At 41.3% G+C, this 23,537-nt stretch overlaps 1 protein-coding gene across 4 annotated transcripts in view; it reads right to left on the reverse strand.

Annotated features, from left to right (window-relative positions):
- Positions 1–23,537, reverse strand: part of FREM1 (FRAS1 related extracellular matrix 1) — a 138,523-nt gene that overhangs the window by 6,573 nt on the left and 108,413 nt on the right. For 2 of the 4 annotated variants that reach the window (XM_090038728.1, XM_090038730.1), the window contains 9 exons: positions 22,504–22,633; positions 21,021–21,093; positions 16,137–16,286; positions 14,584–14,822; positions 13,128–13,175; positions 12,662–12,844; positions 12,270–12,398; positions 11,176–11,291; positions 4,713–4,798 (listed from right to left, as the gene is read on the reverse strand). In XM_090038728.1, coding sequence (XP_089894854.1) covers positions 4,713–4,798; positions 11,176–11,291; positions 12,270–12,398; positions 12,662–12,844; positions 13,128–13,175; positions 14,584–14,822; positions 16,137–16,286; positions 21,021–21,093; positions 22,504–22,633 — 1,154 coding nt within the window. Of the gene's footprint in view, positions 1–4,712; positions 4,799–11,175; positions 11,292–12,269; positions 12,399–12,661; positions 12,845–13,127; positions 13,176–14,583; positions 14,823–16,136; positions 16,287–21,020; positions 21,094–22,503; positions 22,634–23,537 lie in introns of those variants that run through there. The other 2 variants (XM_090038729.1, XR_016441269.1) reach the window with 2 other exon arrangements.

Genomic DNA, 23,537 nt, shown 5'->3' on the forward strand with positions numbered 1-23,537 from the left:
AACCAACTGGTTTTTAATTTTGACATGCATCTGCTGTGTGGCACCCAAGTTCCACCTTGTAGTCAGGGACACCTTGGAGGGGGACAGGGTTGCCTGTTCAAGCACCATCACAACCAGCTAGCTCATTTCAAAATGCAAGAAGGTGGCAGGCTACTTCCACTGCAGCATCAAAGTAGGCAAGATGCTGCAGGACAAACAGGCTAGCTGAGTGTCCCACGGCAAAAAATCATGCAGAATGTGGAGATTCAGTGGAACTCCACATACATGTTGCTTGAAAGGCTGATCAAGCAACAGAAGGCCATCCATAAGATGCCCTTGCTCAAGGAGATTGGGATCAGCGGCCCCCTTAACAAAGCTGAGTAGGATACTTTCTCCCAGATCTTGTGGGCCTCAAGCCATTCAAGAGCCTCAGTGCTGCTGACACCCTCCTTAGCCAGCTGATCTCCATAGTGAAGGAGCTTCAGAACCCAATGGAGAAGTTCCAGGGGATCAGTGTTCCTGGCCGGGGCAAGCCACTGTCACCAGAGGTGCAGGTACTGGTGAAGTGGCTGAAGGAGGGCATCAAGAAACGGCTGAATCCATTGCAGCCTAGTATAGTCCGTATGCTGGTAGGCATGTGCAACCCAAAGGTGAAGGGGAGCATCTGTGTCAGCAAAACCCTGGATCACTGGATAGAGGTGCTGGTGAACAGAGTCAGGGAGGCAGAAGGGCACAGCTGGGGAGACATGGAAGAAGGGGATCCACTTTCCCATGCCAGTAGTCAATCCACCAGCCAGTCTCTTCCACCACAGGTGCTGCCAATGTGGGCCAAGGGCATGGCTTCTATGTTGGGGTCCAGAGACACCAGACCCCAGCATTAGGCAGGTAGTGTCTTGTTGGCTACCTCTCTCACTGAGGATGTCTAGCCACTGCTCTGCAACTCATTGGCCTATTGGGCAAGCCACAGCCACATGTGGCAGGATCTGGCCACGGTTGTCCGGGAACACCTGTCCTGTCCACCAACAAGTGTTCCAAGTGAAAGGGTGTTCAGCATTGCTGGGGATGTTGTGACATCCCACTACACCTCCTTGGATCCTGGTTTGGTGGAGCAGCTAGTGTTCCTGAAGCTGAACCTCCTGCTGCTGGGGCTCCCCAAGCTCCATGTGCAGCCAGAGTGACTGCCACCCTCCTCACTCCATCCACACCTATTTCCTTTTTATATTTTGTTTGGTTTCACAACCATTTAATGGCCTGCTCTCAGAGCTGGAGGCAGCACTCACTTTATCACCAGCCATCAGGGGAAGAACATCTCCCTTGCTGAGCTCCCATGCCAGGACTAACTTGGAGGTATGGGCAGGGGCTATGTGGAAGGAGGAGCCCCAGGTCCTGGGCATGACCTGAAACTGAACCGTACCAGGGTTGGGAGGCCTGGTGGGAATGCTGGTGGCATGGCAGCCCCCAGGAAATGCCAGGACCGCAAGCCTCCCTGGTGAACAGTGGGTAGGAGATGCCTTACAACCTCCAGCCACCACATGCACACACAGTCCTGGGTAGCGAAAGCTCAGACCTGTAAGATCTTTGGGAGTCTTGAGGCTTGCTGGTTGCAGTGGAGTTGTGAGGCTCCAGGTGAACTTAGCTGCCTGGGATGCCATCTGCGAGGCATGGGCCGCAGCATAGAGGAGTTATGGAGCTGCAGAACTGATGTCACCCCTAGACATGAGGGGCCAAAATGAGCAGCCTCCTGCCTGGGTAACATCTGAATTGGTTTTCCATCAAGGCGTGGCAATAAAAGCAGGGCAGGCGGTTGGCCCAGGAACAGGTGGGTGGGCCAAGATCTAACCAGCACTGGGAAGTCCCCAGCTACCATCCCTGCTGCATTCATTCCTCTCTGCCTTAACACATACAAGGCAACCAAGGTTCTTTGGGTCAATCTTATATCTTTTAGTAGATCAACTTGAATATTTGGATAAATATATCTTAGCAAGCTTTCAGGCTTAAAAACCTTTGTTTTCACTTCATCAACCTCGTAGATACAGAAACTCATGAAATCAGTATAGACATTGGATTTCCCTGCTGAGCCACGCTAGGACACACTATAGCCTGCCTGACATTTGACTCCCTAGGTACCTGTTCACTTTTACCTTCTACATCCCCTTTCCTCCTCCCTCCAAGCCTGTCTCTCACTCCCCGATGCCTCAATTTACATTTTCACTGACTGGGCTTCTTGCCTGCATCCCATCCTCTGGCCTCTTTACTATTTCTTCCATCCAGGAAGAGCAAACACACCAACTGCAGATGCTTTCTCAGCCTGACAAAGGGTTTTTAAACCCGAAAACTTGCTAAAATACATTTGTCCAACTACTCAGTTGGTCTAATAAAAGATATCAGTTTGACCCAAAGAACCTTGTCTGCCTATATCCTTAGACCAACATGGCTACAACCTACAGATATCCCTTAACACACACAAGTGACACAAGTTTTGATTTGAACAGTTTGCGGTGCAGTTTCCCAGAAACCCCTGCACCTATCTCCTTGAAACCTGGCAAACTTCATGCCCTCATAAGGAGCTACTACTCCTGCTGTTTTCATCTGAATCAGCAAGAAAATGACAAAGGTATAAGTATTTTAGTGATTCCCCATTATAGTCTACAGCTGGATCTCCTAATCAGTGTCAAAATTCAGAAATAGATTTGGCCGAATTGAATTGGGACAGTGATCTGAAACAGCGAATCAAGTCACTGCCCCTCTGAAATGGCCCTCTGAAATGGCTGAATCCAAATCTGAATCAAAACAGAGCCGTTTCACATGGCCCTAATGTGTATATGTGCCCATATGACCTCAGATGATCCCACAATCTAGGAGGAGTAGCCTTAATTGTTTTGAGGCTTTTACTTACCTAAGCAACTCCTTTCATAACTCTAGTGACCACACCTCTGCTATAACGACTCAGATAGATAAGATATGCACTCATTTACAGAAGCTCACTCTTATAGGGAGGTCTAGCACCATCGGAGTCAGAATGAAATTACTACTCTTCAGTAACAATATACAAACATTTATTTGTAGTAGCTTCATAAGGGAAGAAGAACTGATATGCAGCAGCTGCTAGACTGTAACTGTGATTTTTGTGTGAGTCTGTAGCATTACAGGTGTAGCAAAAACACTTCCACTTTAACCCTGCTTCATCCAGGGGATAATTTAGGGAGATTTATCCCTTCTGAAGCCTCCACAAGTGTACATTTGTACACTAACTATACCTCTGCATGTGCTAGAGGCATGGAAGAGCAACAAGTCTATCCAGTGAAAATTAAACAGATTTCAGTGAGGATGTCTGTGCCTCTGGATATCCAGAGTAAAATGGTCAGAAAAAAATTAAGAATAGTGAGATCTGAGAGCAGATACTAAGACTACAGGTAAGAGGTTGGAGTTATCTTGACCATATTTTCAGACTCCCTGGCAAGCCCTGTTTTGGTAACCCCAAAGCAAAAAAGAGGCTGACCCAGAGAGACCCTTCATAGCACCAAAACAAATGAAATATCAACAGTAAAAATCAACAACTTGAGTAAATCTTAAAAGGCTGGGCCCTGAGTTGTGACAGTTGACCTCTGTGTTCAGTAAAAATTGTACTGGATTGGTTGGATGGATTGATTAAAATAGGTTGTACCACTGAGATCCATGGAATAACATGAACATATAACTGAGATCTGCAATGGTGAACCAGGACCTATATTTACAAAGATTAAAATTCTAGCTCTGTAATAGCTGTCAAGATTGATTTAGTACTACTAACAAACATAATTGAAGAGGGTGATCATCTCTGCGTGGGTGAAGTATCTGACAATCACAGCCCACTAGTTGAAAACAGTGAATATATGTGTTGCATCAAGTACATAGATAGGCAAAGTTAGAAAAAGTTTATAAGTGGGGAATATAAATAATTATTGCCATGAAACATTAATTCCCTGGAGGATAAACTAAAAATACTAAGTATATTTGGTTTAGAAAAGACAAAAAATGATACAGAGAGGCCATTTGTGTTTTCTATACTTTGTAAAATAAAAGGTCTATGCTATGAAAAAGAAAGGCAGCCAATTTGATACAAAGAAGTACTTTTTAATTGAATGTGTAATTAACTTTTAGAACTCCCTGATGCAGGGTACTATTGATGAATTCACTTTGTAGCATTCAAGGCAGGGTTAGAGAAATGAAAGCATGCCATAGTGCTTTGACTATGATGCACTTAATTTAAGAAATATCCAGATTTTGTGACCCTCAATTTAAAAAAAAACAAAGCATCAAATAAAGACATATCTATGGTGCATATAAGAGCTTTCCACTTCTTTTTTTACCTCAAATTTAACATGCAGGCCATTAATAGAAGAAATATTTTGTTTTCAAGTGTGCCATGTTTGAAAGAATACACTAAAAGCACCATCTACAGTTACAATAGCTAAAATTTAAATTAGAATGTTTCAGGGCATAAATGGTTCAGCAGTAGGGGCCAAGGAGAAATTCCACTCTATGATATAGACTTCTTGAATTAGACATATCTCTTACGACTTTCTTTTTATATGTGGGAAGTATTCAATAAAAGCACCTGCAGGACACAGAGCAATAAACCAGATGAACAGCTGGTCTAATCTTGTAAGGCAATTCCTCTGTTCTGGAGTAAGTGCAACGGAAAGATACTTATCTAGTAATGGTAACACTCATTGTTGATCATGTATACTTGCCTATCCAAAAAGGCTTCCTTCCACTGAAGTTCCACAACCACTGCATGTGTTGTTTAGTGACCACACTTGCTAGATTCCCAAAGTACCTAGATGCAACAAAAGAGAGTAACAGAATCAGTTATACTGTGTGGGGCACTTTTCCCACTGACTTTCCTGTACTAAGGATCTATTTTAACATTAAAAAAAAATTAAAATCTCATATTAAAAACTGACATTTGGATGAAAGAATGCCTTTGACAAAGGCATATTTTTAAAAGTTTCATCCACCTGGACAGAAGAACGTGGAGGAAGAGCTTGTTGTTTCTAATGCAAAAAAAATTAACTCAACTGTGCAAATTACCAGGAAGTCTACGGGCCAACAAGTGGTAAATCATTGCTTGACCTTGTACTGGCAACCGGGGATGACCTCATTGGCAACCTAACAATCGAAGGGAAGCTGGGTGACAGTGATCATGAACTGATCACCTTCACTATCTGCCATAAAGCTGGCAAGTCAGTCAGTTGTACAGAAGTCCTCGACTTCAGGAAAGCTGACTTTGACAAGCTAAGAAGGCTTGTCAGAGAGGCCCTAAAAGGCCACAACCCAATGGAGAGGGGAGTTCAGGATGCGTGGATGCTCCTCAAGGGAGCAATCCTGGATGCGCAAGCAAAGTCCATCCCATCTCGGAGGAAAGGCAGCAAAAGGGCACAGCAGCCCCCTTGGCTCTCCAGGGAACTGGCAGACCTCCTGCGTCTTAAAAGGAAGACCTATAAAGGATGGAGTGCTGGAACTGCCACCAAGAAAGAATACTCTGCTTTAGTCCGGACTTGCAGAGAGCAAATCAGGAAAGCCAAAGCTGCGATGGAACTCCAGCTAGCTACAAATATCAAGGAAAATAAAAAGTCCTTTTTTAGATATGTGGGGAGCCAGAGGAAAAGCAAGGGCAACACTGGACCCCTGCTAAACCAGATGGGGCAACTGACAACTGACGCCCAGGAAAAAGCAGACTTGCTAAATGGGTACTTTGCGTCAGTTTTCCATCAGCCCCATGGGACGGCCCTGCCCAATATGGGTCAGGGAGGCTCAGGCGAGGGAGATTCCTTGCCCTTCATCGAAGCTGACCTCGTGAAGGAACACCTCGACAGGCTGGATACCTACAAGTCAGCTGGTCCTGATAGGTTACACCCAAGGGTACTCAGGGAGCTGGCAAGCATCATAGCTCAGCCCCTGGCATGGATCTTTGAGAGTTCTTGGCACTCTGGTGAAGTGCCCGATGATTGGAAGAGGGCCAGTGCCGTGCCTGTCTTCAAGAAAGGGAGGAAAGTAGATCTGGCAAACTACAGGCCCATCAGCCTGACCTTCATCCTGGGGAAAGTCTTGAACAAGATTATCAAAGAGGCCATCCTTAACAGACTAGCTGAAGGCAATATCCTGAGGGATATCCAGCATGGGTTTGTTGTGGGTAGGTCTTGCTTGACCAATCTCATTTCCTTTTATGACCAAGTGACTTATCATCTGGACAAGGGGGAAGAGATCCACATCGAATACCTTGACTTTAAAAAAGCTTTCGATCTGGTATCCCATGATCACCTCTTGGCTAAACTGACTAACTGTGGCCTTGACGTTGCCACGATCCTCTGGCTGGGGAACTGGCTCTGCGGTAGAACTCAGAGGGTGGTGGTCGACAGGAGCCAATCGTCTTGGTGCACTGTGACCAGTGGGGTCCCACAAGGCTCTGTCCTAGGGCCTATACTGTTTAACATCTACATCAATGATGTGGACATTGGTGTCAGAAGTGGACTGGCCAAGTTCGCCAACGACACCAAACTCTGGGGTAAAGCACCCACACCAGAGGATAGGAGGGTGATCCAGGTGGATCTGGACAGACTCAAGAAATGAGCGGATGAGAACCTGATGGTGTTCAACACCAAAAAATGCAAGGTTCTCCACCTTGGGAGGAAAAGTCTGTACCATGCATATAGGCTCAGCAGTGCTATGCTGGTTAGCACTACAGATGAAAGGGACTTGGGGGTCACGGTTGACCACAAGATGAACATGAGCCTTCAGTGTGATGCTGCGGCCAGTAAGCGAGCAAAATGCTGGCTTGCATCCATAGATGCTTCTCAAGCAGATCCCAGGACGTTATTCTCCCCTTGTACTCGGCCTTGGTGAGGCCGCAGCTGGAGTACTGCATCCAGTTTTGGACTCCGCAATTCAAAACGGATGTGGAGAAGCTTGAGAGGGTGCAGAGGAGAGCCATGTGCATATCAGAGGTCAGGAAAACAGACCTTATGATAAGAGGCCAAGAGCAATGGGGCTATTCAGCCTAGAAAAAGCGCAGGCTCAGGGGTGATCACCAATAAGCCACCAATAAGCTTATCAGTGGTGCTCATCAGGATCTAGGGGAATGACTGTTCACCAGAGCCCCCCAAGGGATGACAAGATTGAACAGTCACAAACTCCACTGTGACCGGTTCAGGCTGGACATAAGAAAGACATTCTTCACTGTCTGAGCCCCCCAAGGTTTGGAACAGACTGCCACATGAGGCGGTTCAAGAGCCCACTTTGAATGCCTTCAAAACACATTTGGATGCTTATCTTGCTGGGCTCCTATGATCCCTGCTGACTTCCTGCCCCTGGGGCGGGGACTGGACTCCATGATCCTTCAGGGTCCCTTCCAGCCCAAATGTCTATGTCTATGAAATCCACCTGCCGGAAATATGTATCTTATGTTCACATGAAATATTTTTACTAGAAATGTTGTTGCCTTAACAATTCCTAAAAGCTGGCCTAAAAATACTGGGAAATCTATTAACATGTCGTTTTTAGTAGTTGGGTTTGTTTTACAAGAAAATAATGACAGTCTTTTGTAACAGTAACCTATGTTCAATCAACCCTCAACAAATACATTGAGGGGTCTGGTCATGTTTTGTTTCCATTTTGTAGTGCAACAAAACCTCTCTCTATTAACAGTGTCCCAAAAGAACTGCTATTTTGGATAAAAGAATCACTATCTCATCTGCACTTCAAAATAAAATTCTGCACTTCAAAATGAAATTATGTATACCTGGATTACAATGCAGTAGTCTATAAACCAATTGCTGATAATAGCTAAAGCTATTCAGTAAGTGAGGTTTATATGTTTCCATTAAATTCTTAGTAAACCTTTACAAAATTTCTTTATACAGAGTGCCTTCCACTTAGTTCAGTCACTGATTGGTCTGAGCCTCTGGTTCAGCACCATCAGAATCTTGGACATTTAATTCAAGTAATTTCATTTATTTAAAAGTCATTTGATTTAATAGCACCACAACTCCTAGCCTGTGTTTTGATGGGTTTATGAAAATTCAGCTGGCACTAGGACAGTTATATTACTTAGTGTTCTACTACCTGAGACATATACCCAGGTGGTTAGAGTTATTTCAATCCAAGTAATAGAAACAATCTTGAAAACAATGAAAAATCACCCATAATGGCTAAAATCATATGTAATGTCAAGAAGGATTCTTTATAAATACTGACTAAAAACCATGCATATGAGAAAAAGACAATCCCTTCTAATCATTACACCTAGTCAGGGTTCTAGACATAAGGCAAGAAAATGAGAAGTTTTCTGAATGTACCATTTTGCTAATAGCATTAACCGATACCCACAGGCAGAGCTCCAGGCAAGCAGGAAATGATGAGATAATAGTATTTATGGAGCTAACTAAATCAAACCGGTCCCTAATTAAAAAGGCTCTACAGGAGAGAGCATAATGCCTTATTTAAAAAAAACACACAGAGCACTGACTCTGGTGCCAAATATATTGCCATTTGCAATTATTTTACTGTAGTTTAAAATCTATACTATTGGCTAAAAAGCTTTCATCACCTCCAAGCAATTGCCCTAATTAAGGAAATGTTTCAGCTAAATGCTGCCTTCAAAGACTATTTAGTGCAAGAGGCAAGGAATCCAGAGTAATGATTTGCAGAATTTAAATCTATAGAGACTTCAGTACATTGAGGAGTTTTATGCCACTGATAAACTAAACCTGCCCTACAGGCCATTTATAGATTTTATAGACATTAGGGGCTGGAAGGAACCTCCTGAGTTCATTGAGTCCAGCCCCACTGCCATAGGCAGGAAGTCTGCTGGGGTCAATTGATCCCAGCAAGCTAAACATCCAGATACCTTTTGAATGAATCCAGAGCAGGTTCTTGCACCACTTCTGGGGGAAGTCTGTTCCAGACCCTGAACACTCAAGACTGTAAAGACATTTTTCCTTATGTCCAGTCTAACTTGGCCTTCCAGGAGTTTGTGGCCTTTAGAACTTGGGGAGCCCTGGTGAACAACTGTTCTCCCAGATCCTGATGCACCACCCTTCTATACTTATAGGCTGCCACCAAGTCACCCATGAGGCTTCTTTTCTCTAGGCTGAAGAGTCCCATGTCCCTCAACCTCTCCTCATAAGGAAAGTATGAATGATATAATTATTATAAAGTTATATTATAAAGTTCAAGAGAGAGACAGAAGCTCTTCCTGACTTTGGCAGCAATAGGGTTTAGCAGGTCCTTGGGGGCACTTCCAGGGAAAAATGTTGCCAACCCCACACTTTCAGAAGCCATGATTTGGCTCCCAAAAATCATGAGGGTTGCCTCAAAAATCATGAAGCACTTTTAGGCATTTGGAATGCTTTTTATGAGTTTCCTGGTTTTTAAGCTCCATACTTTGGGTAGGCTCCTTCCAGTGTGCAAGTTGGCTTGTTCAGAGTTAGAAAGGGTATCCCAGCCCTGGATAGCAATGAATACTGTATATACAAGCACAGACTCAGCAGAACCCCAGAACTACAGAATTGCCAACTCTAGGTTTTCAAAACTTGTGAATTCATCTGTAGGAGTCATGTGCACAGCCTTTAGGCATATTTGCAACCATCTACTGCAATTCTAATCTATTGTATAAAATTGCCATAAAGCCACTAGGATTTATAGGTTCCTTATGTGCCTCTATTTTGGCCTCTTCAGATGCAAAATGCAGAAACAGCTTTGAGAGAACAGGCTGGGAGCCTTGAGCCAGAAGCCACTGAGGCATAGAAACGTACTACATTGGTCATAATCCTTTTTTCTGGCTCCTTGATTCGTTTTCTCTTGGTTGTTCAGTGGGGCATGAATGATGCATACCCCTACGCATAAGGCAGATAGGACAGTATCTGCTTAGGCCCTTTTGGAGCTAATCAACAGGTCAGCTGGTAATGTCCCTGCATTACTTCCATTGGAAAAAGCTGTTTAAGAAAAGCTTGAACTAATGAGCGAGGCTTTGTTTTGTGATGGGGTGCTAAATGCTAATAATGGAGCTGATAAATGCTCTATTATCAAGGGCAGGGTGGGGGTGGCTCCCTAATGAAAGCATCGTCACAGCCTGGCCACACCCTTCTCAGCTCAGCATTGTACAAGGGAAGGAAGAGCTGCTTTAGAGCCCCCCCGGCTTCTAACCTGAGCTACTGCAGGTATATTTTCTCAGTCCAGAGGGAATGTAGATGGTTACAAAGTGATTTAGCCTAGCCAGGTTAAACTAATCTGCAAAGATTGAATCAACTCAGGCTTTTTGACTGCCTGTCCCTAGCCTAAAAGTAAACTGAATCCTTTATGATGCAGCCACATAGAAAAGAGCTATGCAGTTTCTTGGGTGGATTAGGATAGGCAAAGGTTGTTTATTGTGAGAACAGGAAAGCTATGCATCTGTGCAGGATGACTTAAGACTGGTCTCTGGTGCGTCCATTGAGAGAACAGGAGAGTTGCATATCTCCCTCAGGGATGTACTGCATCCCTAAGGCAAGACACATAATTTTCATGCTACCCATGGGAAAGATTTTGAGTTGCAGTAGGTTTTGGGTCAAAGGGTGTTTATACATGTGCTATGGGAGCCAGGGGATGGGGGCGAGCACTTTAAAAATCGGCTTCACCAGCCACTCTAATTCAAGCGCCTCAAACGTGTAGAGTATCAGTGTCCCCTCACTGAAAAATGGTGGCGGGGTGCCTTAACTAAAGCTTGTTCGAAGCGCCCTTGCTGCCATTTTTAAGCTCAGAGACACTAATACATGAGATGCTGGAGTCTGCTGGAGTGTGGTAGTTACCACATTCCAGCAGACTCGATTAAGTGAGTTTCCTCTGATGTGCTGTAATTACAGTGTATTGTAGCAGCCTCACTACATGTGTATAGGTGTTCTAAGAATTTAAACACTCCAAATGGTTGTAGGATTGGAAATCCTGAATAACATAGTATAGACATCCAATTCAAATATTTTGACATTAGCCCTTCCTGGGCTTTTATTTTTATATTGGTTCTTAAACTGGGCCAGATCTCTGTACCCATAGTATTTCCCCTGGATAATACAGCCTTACTGGAATGAAGTCTATCTCAGAATGAATGGAGAGCAGGTAGCAGTTCAGTGCAGGAGGAACACCTAATCACAAAACAAAATGATTAACTTGAAAGTCTCTTACTGTTCCCGGCAAGCCCGAGCAGCGGTATTCCAGGTGACCTTGTGCTCAGCTATTAGGAAATAGCAGCTACCATCATGATGGCTCCATCCAGAGGGGCATTTTTTCAGGTTAACCATCTGAAATAAAAATCATTTGTTCTTAGAACATCTTGTTTATTAGTATGAATTATTTCAAAGTGCTCCTCCAGGCCACTCTAGAATGAAAAATAACATAACTATGAATTTATTCTAACAAAACTTCACAATGATTTAAAATACAATATTTCCAACTAGAACAGATTGACAGAATACAGCATTTTGCCTAGTGGGATTGGAGGCTTGTACAAGACCAAAGCAGCAACATTGAAATATTTGTTGTAATGTGACTACTTTCCTATTGCCAAACACTCCTGAATAGGGGAGTAGGAAAAATACATGTTAGTGTTGACCTCTGGGAACCAGGCCAAGCACTGCTAATGCCATGGCCACACCGAAAGTAAAGTGGGCACATCTACATGTGATGCTACATCGCCGTAGCAACGCACTATGGTGACGTAGCATCCACAGGCATCTACATGTGACCAGCAGCCATGTCACAGTAGTGATGCACTCCCCCAGTATAGCATGTTGTCACAGTGAAGTAGCTGCTAAAAATAACTGTGCACTGCTTTTTGAATGTCTGTCTGTAGCCCAATAGAAACTCAAGTCAACAAACAATATTACATCAGGGGTTTTTACATGCTTAAATTCCTTTCAGTCAAAAAACTGTTCCAAAGAGATGTCCCCTTTCTCTCATTCAAAATGTAAACTGAATGCAGCAACTCAACAGGAAATATCTACTACAGTAAGCTAAAAGCCCTTGTAACAAGGGGATATGTAATTTAAGAGATGGGAGACTGATGAGGTTTTTCAGATCTCTCTCAAACATCACAAACATTTAAGAAAGAATGGCATCCTTTGGGTATGATTTTTAATTCATTCTGAAGAATTTAATTGTAAACTATGTCTTTGCTTGAGAATTATATAGATTGGTTATAAAAACGGCTATGTCCCCTTAGGGTTTTCCATCAATGGAAACTTTAAGTGAAATGATCACACAGTCTGACAGATGGTTACCTTGCTTTTTGAATCCCATAACTTCCATGAAATGCCATCACACTGAAATAATTTTTGGACTCTTTCTTCATAATGTAAGAGCCCCTTTAAATCTGATGTGCAGCCCTTTGGAAAGGAGAGACCCAGATCCTGAAAAGGGAACAGGATTTGCCCATTGAATTAAAAAGGTTACATAGGATAAATCAGTTGCTAATTCAACCATATGTGACATGCAAGCACTACAGAGGTTGAGTTTTTTCATTTATTCATCTGCTGGCTAAATTACTCTCAAGAATCAGAATTTTGGAATGGAAGAGTTAGGCTGAGGATCTCGGTGGTGTTAAATCATCTCAGAACACAGAATGACTGAAAACAGATGGTAAAAATGCTCAGGAAACAAGAGGGTTCCATACCTGATGGTTAGAATGTAATACAGATGTCAGCTCTGCCTTATCAGCTTGTGGGACTTCTGTCTTCCTGGAGGAGACCACATTGCTTTTCAGCTCCCCTTGGTTAATTACCAACACTTCAGCCTTTTTGTTTGCATTAACTGATGAAGTATCTTCTTCTACTCTGAGAGATACCAGCCCATGATACTTGATTTTAAAAAGTAACCAAAAAAAAACCAACAAGAAAAAGGTAGGATTACCATGTATTAATGACTCTAAAGTTATCTTCATAAAGATAGTTTATATTTCAGAATCATTTTCTATTTCAAACCAGAAGGAAATAGACCCAAAAGTAAAGGAAAAACATATACAGAATGAAAAAATTCTGAAAGTATCAACTACACTGAATCATTGTATATGTAGTTACGGTAAAATACAATAAGAAAACCATTGTGCAAATATGCAGGTGAACACAGCAAAATACGCTTACTTTAAAAACCACATCAGTTCCATTTCTAAACATGGATGATGGAGGAACCTGAAAAAGTCAGATAATAAAGTGATTGTGACACATCCGTGTAATACTAGAAACAAGTAGCTATCTGTAGCTTGCTTTTCATGCAAATCTTGTTGGAGTTTCTATTGGGCTAGGGACAGACATTCAAAACGCCTGAGCCTCAGTTGATTAAATCTTTGCAGGTTAGTTTAACCTACAAAGCTTGAATCGATTTGAAGGTGGATTCCCTTTACATCCCAGAAATGCAGGCACATGCCTGCAATGGCTCAGGCTAGAAGCCAAGGGGCACTAGAGCAGCCCTCCCTTTCCCTTTCACTGTACTGAGCTGAGGGAGTGGGGTGGGGGGCATGGCCAGGCCCTGGCAGTACACTTTTATTAGCCCATCAGGGAATTGGTAACAATGTTTATCACTCCATAAAGAAAACAACAAAGGAATATTACCAGCTACCTGTTGGTTCCGCCTGTTGATTCTACCTGTTGACTCAGCACAGACCGTAGCCAGCATGTGGTCTGCTAGTTAATACACAGACACCTCTCTGCAAGGCAGAGGAGAGGGGGGAATTCTTGCTTAGCAGGGAGTGGCAAGGGGTGGGGTGGAGCACACCATAGTCTTTGCCAGAGCTGCAGCCAGGGAGCAGAGGGGAGAGGCCAACCCTACCCAGACAGCATGCTGGGATGATGGGGGAGTCTGGTTTATTTTAAACCAGCAAGGGGCCTGGGACAGGCATTGCATAAACCCATAAGTCTAATAGTACATTCAACCAGGTTCATCTCAAACTGGTTTCAGCCATTTTCAAACTGTCTTATGCTCACTGAACATCTGTTCTGTTACAGGTTTAAACCAGTCTCTGATCACTTAAACTGGTTTATGTGTAACTTCTGTCCCTAGCCTTGGTGGATAATCTCGGTTAGCAAACCATGCAGAATTTATCTCTGTTTTTTTATTTTTTTCCTAGCAATAGAGACTGACAACACCTGAAAGTAGTTACATGTGATACATAAAATTGTTTTCATAGCCTATTTCCATAATCAGTTAACAATCATAGTTCTATCTTAATCAGACCAGGATACATGTAATCTGTTCCCTGAGGAACATCCATTTTTTTCAAATTTAAGAAAAGTCTTTTTTTTGGTGTGGCTTTTTTTAATAGACCTCTCTGCTGCTGTAAATGAGCTGGGTTCAATATATGTATATCAACTGCTGATGGGCCCTCATCACATTGTTGCCCGGTGCACATTTCCTTCCTTTGCTCTATCACTTTTACATATGCACATATCTTCAGCATCAAGATCTTTATACAAAATAGCTCATGAGTGTGCTCCACTGATAATTCAAATATTTTCTGGCTGCACTTAGCTAAGATTGTTTTGAAATAAATATATGTAGCAATTCCCCATGTCTTATCACTACACAGTAGAGCTGCCTTACTATTTTGCCATTTCCAACTGCTCTTAGTCTAGTCCTTGACCGATTCACCAACTTGAATTCCGGTAGCATATTCCCCTTCTGCATCATCATCCCTTTGGAAGAGGACAGTGGGATCCTTTCCAAGTGAACAATGCCAGGGCTGGAGGGCAATAAGGAGCTGGAGGAAACTGGAAGCAATGTGTCTGTCCTCCATAAGTTGTTCTTGCTTTGGCCAGAGGAATGGAAAAAGCTGCACTGACCTGAAAACATACAAGATGGCAGATGGTCAGTTCCTTCTCCCCCCGCAATAAACAGATAACTGGTCACAATGACTTGGACACTGAAACAGCTCATCATTAAAAGTTGGATGATTTTTCTTTTTAAGTTGATGATTTGTTATTCATTAGTCCTCTTTTCTCTGGTTTGTTTAGTTAGAGGAAAACATGCTAGTACTGTCTGAGAGTAATACAATTTTAAGAACTTTATCACAAATACTAAACCCATCTTCCTGTAAATTAAATTCATTAGTAAGTACCTGTTGAACAATACTTCTTCTAGTATTATTAACACATATAATTAACCTATCCTTTATGTGCAAAACCAAGACCAATTTATCTCATCTACCAGTTTTACATTGGTATATTTGTTGACTTTAACTGGGTAACTCCTGTTTATATCCTGTGTTACTGAATAGGAAATCAGACCCTGAAGTTTTAAAAATGACTGTTTTGGGACAAAGCTAAATCCATTTTTACATTTTTATTTAAGTTATGTTCTGCTTAGCTGCCAGAGAAAATATACTATAGCCTTCAAAGGATTTATTTGTCTTGATGATAATTTTCCATTTTCCTCCTGTTGTTTCCACTGTGGCTAACCTGTGGTACACATGCCAGAAGTGGCATGGGTAGCCTCTGCATGCCATGTGGCAGACTGAAGACAGTATAAGCAGTACAGGAGCACATAGAGCAGGGAGCAGAAAGCAAAGCATTAGATCAGACAGATGAAGGGCATTGAAGAGGCACTCAGAGAGAGTGCAGAGCTAGTCTGTGGCACACCTACCAAAATAGTTGGCCTCACTGCCATATTGGATCACTGAAAAATACTAGAGCATTGCAACAAAATGGTCAAAACCATCATAATGCCCATTATTGTATGCTGGAATGTCCTGGAGCATGACTGCAAAACACCAAAGAATTTGTTTGAAAGGTTGTGTTTATTTGTTATATTTTTTCTGACATTTCTCTGAAAGAAGTGCAGTCATAATCACTAGAAAAAATGTTTTAAAGTTCCTTCAAAATTATTTGTTTGAAAACAATGAGAACTGAAATTGAACACTCTTGTTGTTAGCAACGGATTTTCTCTTTTTGTACTTGTTGCTTCCTTCATGCTGTGTTTCTTAAGAGGAAGAATATGGTTATGAGAAAGAATAAAGGGTCTATAACTGTCAAAACTTTTCTTTAAAAATAAATTAAGCATTTTGATTTGAAGGTGTTAGCAACATTTTTTGTTGAAAATAAGTAGCTGCTTAGTCAAGTTTGTTCCAGATTTTAAGGATGAAAATCAAAAGAGAATACCTCTTTTTGAGTCCAAAATTTTCACTACAGCTTTTGTCCTGGTGCCAAGAATTGCATTCACAGGGGAGTTCAGAACTACTTCAAAGACTTCATCGTCTTCCTCTAATCCGTCATAGGTAATTACTATATTCCACTTCTTGGTTGACATTCCTACCAGAAATAAACATTTTAATTACCTTTTAATTGCTATTTCAATCAATCTGGGTGTCAAAGAAATATATTAATTAACATGTCTACAGCTAGAATGGAATAGGTTGTGTATACTATTGTGCTCCTACCAACTGACTGGACTCCTGCTGTTCTCCCAAATAACATTAAGAGACCAAATTTGCTCCTGGACAATAATGATATGGTTCAAGTGCATGTAGAGTAACAAAAACCTGCCTTAGACTTGGGGAATGATGGATACAATACACAAACGCAGGGCTTCAGTTGCAATATTAAGGAGATATGGAAAGTATTCTTTTTATCCTAGAATCTTAATTTTATGGTTACAATTATTTAAAATATTTGTATAACCAATCAAAGAATACCTTGGCTTTAAATACTACACTTTAGAAACCAAACTTGGTTCTTGACTCATTTGCTGATTTCAGTTGAGTTACTTCAGATTTATACCTCTGGAAATGAAAACAGATTCTTATACCATACAAAGAGATATTCTGGTTCTTTGATGAAATAGCAATGAATAAGTGCGTCAAATGACTGTGTGTTTATACATAAAGAAAACACACACATGCACGTAAACACAACAGTGGTTTAAATGTGTACTGATGTGATAGTATTATTTTCTATTAGCTAATTCCGTCCAGGAAAGTTGTATTCCAGTTAGTCAGAATCAGATATCAGAATAGGCTTTATTGTCATAGAAATAACTTGGGTCAAATGTATTTTTGCTTACAGAATTGCACCACAAAGTTGAGATGAATATTTGGTGGGAAAACAGTAAGTATTGCATGCAATATTTATTTTATTACACATGCATTGGACTCCAATTTGTTTTAGTCTCTATTTCTGAATTACCTTTCATTTGCATCTCGTCTGATGCTCTAGGCCCAGTGCAGTGCACATAGATATCCTTTTGACTTCAGGGGGTTTGGATTGTGTTTGCTGACACTGTTAACCTTCACTTTCAATTTATTAATTGTATGTGCTTCTTAATATGGTCTCTGGTTGTAGATGGAATTTATTTTAAAAAGCATCAAATTAGTTAATCAACCTTAAGCAAATATACCTCTATCCACAAATAGGGAGCTAGCTCAAAAATCTATCTCCCCTCAAACAAAAGCTTCAGAAAACAACTGCCTTCATGCTCTGGAGATCAATAGATATGGGGCTTTTGCTGAGTAAACACAGGCAAAGGACTTTCAAAGTATTTGGTAAGAGGTGGGGGATATACACCAACACAGAAAGCATGTGGTAGTGGACTGTTCCAGCCAAAAAAATACAGAGTGCTTGTTGCAAAAGTCATATGAGATATGCTGATTTGGTACCTTTCATACACAGCCTCCACCTATGAACCAACCAGAATCCGAAGCAGCCTCCTTCTCTGACAATAACCCCAGTGGTAGCAAAAAAGTGATGTAGCTGTGAAGTCCATTGTAAGTGGCATATTTCAGTAACAATAAAAAAGAAGCTTTCCCTTAGAGTGAATCAGTGTATGCATCTTCGCACCAAGTTCAGAGCATCTGCTTGGATCAACGCTGAAAATGTTCTGCCTTCAGCTTCAATCTAAGTACTAAGTGTATCAGACCTTTCAATCTAAGTACTAAGTGTATCAAACAATTTTAGGGACATGGGGAGAGAGGTGGATTTATGATGAAGAAGGAACCATCCATCTAAGGTATTTTTATACCAACATCAATATCCTGGTACCACAGCTTTTCATTTAAAATAAAAAGACTAGCATAAAGGTCTTGGTTCTGCACTGTTACCCATAGAGTAGATTGTGTTTTTTTTCCTGCCAAAAGTCTGTCACAGAGGCATGCTTTAATTTAATTTTTTATTTGCTCCCACTCTGTTGCTATTCCATCTGTATTCCTGTCTCTTAACACTCAATGCTCTCAGCAAACCGCTGGGGAGAAGCACCAGCTTCAGAGATGTTCTTTCAATTCAGGTGTTCTAGGAAGAACTAATTTCTCCACCAGTGTGTTTATTGCTTGATAACCATCATCCCTCCCAGATCTGTTTCTAAAACATGATAACCAAAAGTTATACTTGGGACATTGTGCTTCATCTTTATGCCAAAGCCATCTCAGTAAGAGACAATGACATTTAATTTTATTAGACATTTAACTGAACTAAATGCCACAGATTTCCCTATGTGATAGCTTGGCAAATCCTCAATAAATATATGTTCAAAGGCTGCAGTCCTACAGACTCTCTGTAGCCAAGCAAACAGTCAGCATTGCCTTTCTGTACAACAAAAGCTAACATCCTATCTGGGGCACCCTCTCATACAGATTCCACAAGTTTGGGTTGAAATTTGTTTATCACCTCACCCTTATCTTTTCTTTTTCAAATGCGGATAAGTGCTTAGGCTATTTTCCCCATAAAACAGGCACCATTTGTTTGAGGCTGGCACAGATGATATTTCTTATTTCCTCTATAGTCATGGTGATGTTTTGTAATTGAAATCTTACTCCTGGCACGCTGTGCAGAATCTCAGTTGGCATTTCAGGCAACAGCCAAACCACATTTTTTCAATTCAAGTCTTAGGTTGAGGCTCTGAAATGTGCTGAAAATCAGATATGCATGTGCAAAAGAGATAATGATGACAGTAAGTGTGTTCTCACACCTCAGTATCTACTTGCACATACAAAATATATCGGCATGGCAAACAAGGAAACTTTGTCCCTGGTTGGTCTATACACACCCATGTATACAGACAAGCATGGACTTGGAGTTTGATTTTAATGAAGATTGCAGTAAGGAGAAATAAAAGTCAGATCTTCTTTATTCCAGAACTCTGGATTTTTACTGATTCTTTATCCAGGAATCCCCCTCAAACAACACCTTGTTCATATTTATATGAACTTGCTATTGTTTATTAGAGACCCTGACCAAAATCAGGGATCCACTGTGTTACATGCTGTTCAAGATGCAATTTCTGCCTCAAGCAGCTCACAGTCTCATGTTCCAACCCTTTCAATACTTACACTCACACATAATTTTAAGCATGCAAAATTTTAATTAAACTCAGTAACCAAACTGGATGTGGCAGGAAAGAAGAAAGATTACTGCACTTCACAGATGTAGAACTGAGGCAGAGAGATTAAAAGTAAGATTCCTGCTATATCTCTTAGAAGCAGACCACTTAACTTACAACCCAGTGTAGGGTCAGGTGAAATAACTCTAAGCTACATCCTTCTGATCTTGTGCTGCTCCAGCTCCCTCTCCAAACTCCAGTATAACTGAAACTGAGGACTGTTCATTATAGCCACCTCCCAGGGCTGCTCTATGGCTCTGCCTAGAATGTACACATTATAGTTTATCTTGTGAGAGAGAGTGTCTTCTCCAAGTATCTTCTGCAGTCTGTGTCAGAAGAATCCTCCCGTGAGGATTTAGGAGACTTCTTTACATTGCTGTGGCCATTTTACCTTGCATAAATGAGCCAGGACAAAGGCAAATGACAGAGATTTGGGTGGCACAGGAAATTTGTAGAAGAGGCAGGACAGAACCTAGGTAAGGAAGTATAGTTGAATGAATAGACAGTAAGGTGGATAGAAAACTGGCTGAATCATTGGGCTCAGAGGGTAGTAATTAATGGCTAGATTTCTAATTCGCAGCTGGTAACAAGTGGTGTGCCCCAGGAGTCAGTCCTGGCGCTGTTTTAGTTCAATATCTTCATCAGTGACCTGGAAAATGGCATAGAGTGCACCCTCAGCAAGTTTTCAGATGACACCAAGATGCAGGGAGTAGTAGATATCCTGGAAAAGTTCTAGGACTCAGAGACCTTGACAAATTGGAGGATTGGACCAAAAGAAATCACCTGAGATTCAATAAGATGTGCAAAGTCCTGCACTTAGGACAGAATGATCCCATGCACCAGTACAGGCTGGGGACTGATTGGCTAAACAGCAGTTCTGCAGAGAAGGCCCTGAGAGTTACAGTGGACAGTAAGCTGAATATGAGCCAACAATGTGCCCTTGTTGTGAAGAAAGCTAATGGCATACTGGGCTGCATTATGCCAGCAGTGTTGCCAGCAGATTGAGGGAAGTGATTATTCCCCTCTATTCAGCACTGGTGAGGACACATCTGGAGTAGTGTGTCAAGTTTTGGGTACCCCACTACAGAAAAGATGTGGACAAATAATAGAGAGTCCACTGGATGGTAAGAAAAATGGTTAGGGAGCTGGGGCACATGATTTCTGAAGAGAGGGAACTGAGCTTATTTAGTTTGGAGAAGGGAAGACTGAGGGGAGATTTAATAGCAGCCTTCAAATACCTGTTTCCAAAGGGGATGGAGCCAGGCTGTTCTCCATGGTGGCAGATAACAGAACAAGGAGCAATGATCTGAAGTTGCAGCTAGGGAAGATTAGGTTAGATATTAAGAAAAATGCTCTCACTAGACAGGTGGTAAAACACTGGAACAGGTTACCCAGAGAGGTTGTAGACTCTCCATCTTTGGAGGTTTTTAAGACCTAGCTAGACAAAGCCTTGGCTGGGATGATTTGGTTGGGGATGTTCTTGCCTTGAGCAAGGGGTTGGACTACATGACCTCCTGCAGTCCCTTCCAACCCTAATTTTCTGTGATTCTATTACCTTGATTCCCATTCCACTTCCCATCTCACTCTCCACATTTACATCATTGCGTCAGTTAATTTATTATTAAATTTATTAATTAAACCTAATTTATTATTAAACCTGACATGCCAAAGCATACCTGGATCAAACTGAATGAGCTTAGAAGGAGGTATAGTAAAATCCTTGCCAAGTACAGCAGATGCTTCATTGACCTAAGAAGAAATTAAGCAATAAATACTATACAACTTGAATGAATGAAATTTAATAATAATAAATATATCATTTTAATGAAAAAGCATCATTTTCTAAATTTTCTAATATGTGCTGCAATGTACTGGGAATATTCATCACCTATCCATAAAGTCTCCAAAGTACATGCAGTATTTTATGATACTCTGTGAGACCACAGTGAAAACAGAACTAGGAATAAAATAAATTTTGCTAGTTTAAACAGCAAAAAGTTCAATTCCAAACTCAGCTGTAGTTTAAAAATTATAATGTAAAAGCTCTTTATATTATCAGAAAACAGACTGTGTAAAGCCAACTTCCACCCTGCATTCTTCCTGCTGAGCTTCATTTATCTGATCCACAAGTGCTGTATTGTCAGTGCCAGCCAAAATGTAGACCTTGGACTGAAGGCAATTTAGAGATAAGTGGAAGAAAAACAGCCTAATACACATGAGTATGGAACTCATCTCAACCAACGGAAGTCAATGGCAGAACTCCCACTGACTTGTTTAAAGGTAGAATAAGAGATGTTTTCACTTAGGGTCACATTGCTGACACTGAATTATGTTAGGGTGGCAATAGCAAATATTGCTGGTAATAAACAAATTTCTACTTAATGGGAAATTCTGATATTTTGCAAAAGTTTTGTTCTGAGAAGAAAAGCTAAATTTCTTTTTTTTTAAATTGCTGTGGAAGGAAACTTCCCTGAAGGTTTTGTTTTGAAAGAAAATTGAATATTTTCATTCTCATTTTCCTGACATGAAAGAGCCATGTGTTCTGACTCCTGAGGACTCCCCAAATTTACACCTTCCCCTTACCTCATTCTCAAGGATACCAGTTGCAGCTGACAAGTTTTCTTCAGTCAGGGGCTACACAGTAGCCTAAAATCCTAAGAAGTCTGGCTGCACCCAGAGCTCTAATGCCAGATCTGGGTAGATGCCAAATCCCTGGACTACCTAGTTCCTTAGCAATTCTCACAGCATAGCTATCTTTGAAATCCTGGGCTCTTCAACTCTGGGGAACCTTCCATAGAAGGACTGTCCTACAGCTATGAACCCTAGAAGCCCAGGCAGGAAATCAGGAAACCTGCCTGGGTTCCAGGGGAAGCGAAGGTATTTCTACAAATACCTTTTTGTTGAAGCCAAGATATTTCTACAAATCATTTTGATGAATCAGTATGTTCCACCGAAACTCTGTTTTGTCAGGGAATTCCTCACCAGTTCTACTACCAAGACGTTTATCCTGACAGATGTGGTTGGAAGTATATAGCAGTCTGCTGACAGCTTAGTTTGTTATCTACCACTCCAAGCAATGTGTTCATGTAATTTTAGGAAAGAAAGTAACTACTTCAGACCATTATTCAGTTTCTGCCCACATTTCTCACCCAAACCTACCTTCACTGTGACAAAGGCAGAGTCTATGGAATGCCCTGACCTGGTGATTTTCAAAGACAAGATTCCCACATTCTCACACACTTCATATGCAGCCTGTTGCATTTCAATTCGAGACCACTTCAGTTCCAAACTGTAAAAAAAATTAAAAAGATAACAATTCCAGGAGAAAACCAGTCTCTCCTACCTGAAGTTTTGATAAAGGTGCCATAACCTTGACAGCTGATTCAATGAATACTCATACTTAGCCTCTGTTTTCAAATGAGTGTATTTGTTGACTTTGCTAATTGTAGATAAAGAAGCAGTTAAATAAATTAAGACTTCCATTTGAGGCTTTGCATATGCCCTGATACAAACATGGACATCTTCTTGGGGAGTGCTGGTTGTAGCCATGTTGGTCTAAGGACATAGGCAGACAAGGTTATTTGTAGGCATTTGATTTGGTGTTCTTAATATCCATTTGACTAAGGCTTCACCTTGCTTCAGTTCTACTGATTCTAAACAAGGGCACAGTTCTTTCCACCCCTGCAGTTTCAGTCTTACCTAAGGGCTGGACTACATGGAAAAACTAGCCAACGTATCTATAGAAACATAACTATTTTGCTAAAGGCAATGATATTTGTGGGCAATAGGGAAATACTGTATATTTTATTGAACCAACTGCATAGCTGGGATATACTTAAACAAGCTTTTGAATGCAGTGCATTCTTTTTCAGGCTATTTTGGAATACTAGCCTTATGCAGATGCTCTCTTCTAAAGTAAGAGTGACTTAATCCCAGGCTGATGACTCCATTTTGGAAGAAGTCTACCATGCCAGAAGAAAATCACTTTTATTTCAGATTAATGCCATAAAGGAAGAGTTATTCCAGAATAACTAAATTAAACAGGAATATCTATGGTATTGTTGTTATTCTGCTACAGTTGTGTTGGGAAATGTCTCCTATGTAGACAAACTCTAAGTTACTTGCTAAACTTGACAGGGTGAATAATTTGAACTGTTACATGTACTGTAGGGTCTCATGCATAATTATAGAGC

Source organism: Crocodylus siamensis, chromosome 3, assembly GCF_052110815.1.
Source record: "Crocodylus siamensis isolate JL-2025a chromosome 3, ASM5211081v1, whole genome shotgun sequence".
NCBI classification, from domain to species: domain Eukaryota; kingdom Metazoa; phylum Chordata; order Crocodylia; family Crocodylidae; genus Crocodylus; species Crocodylus siamensis.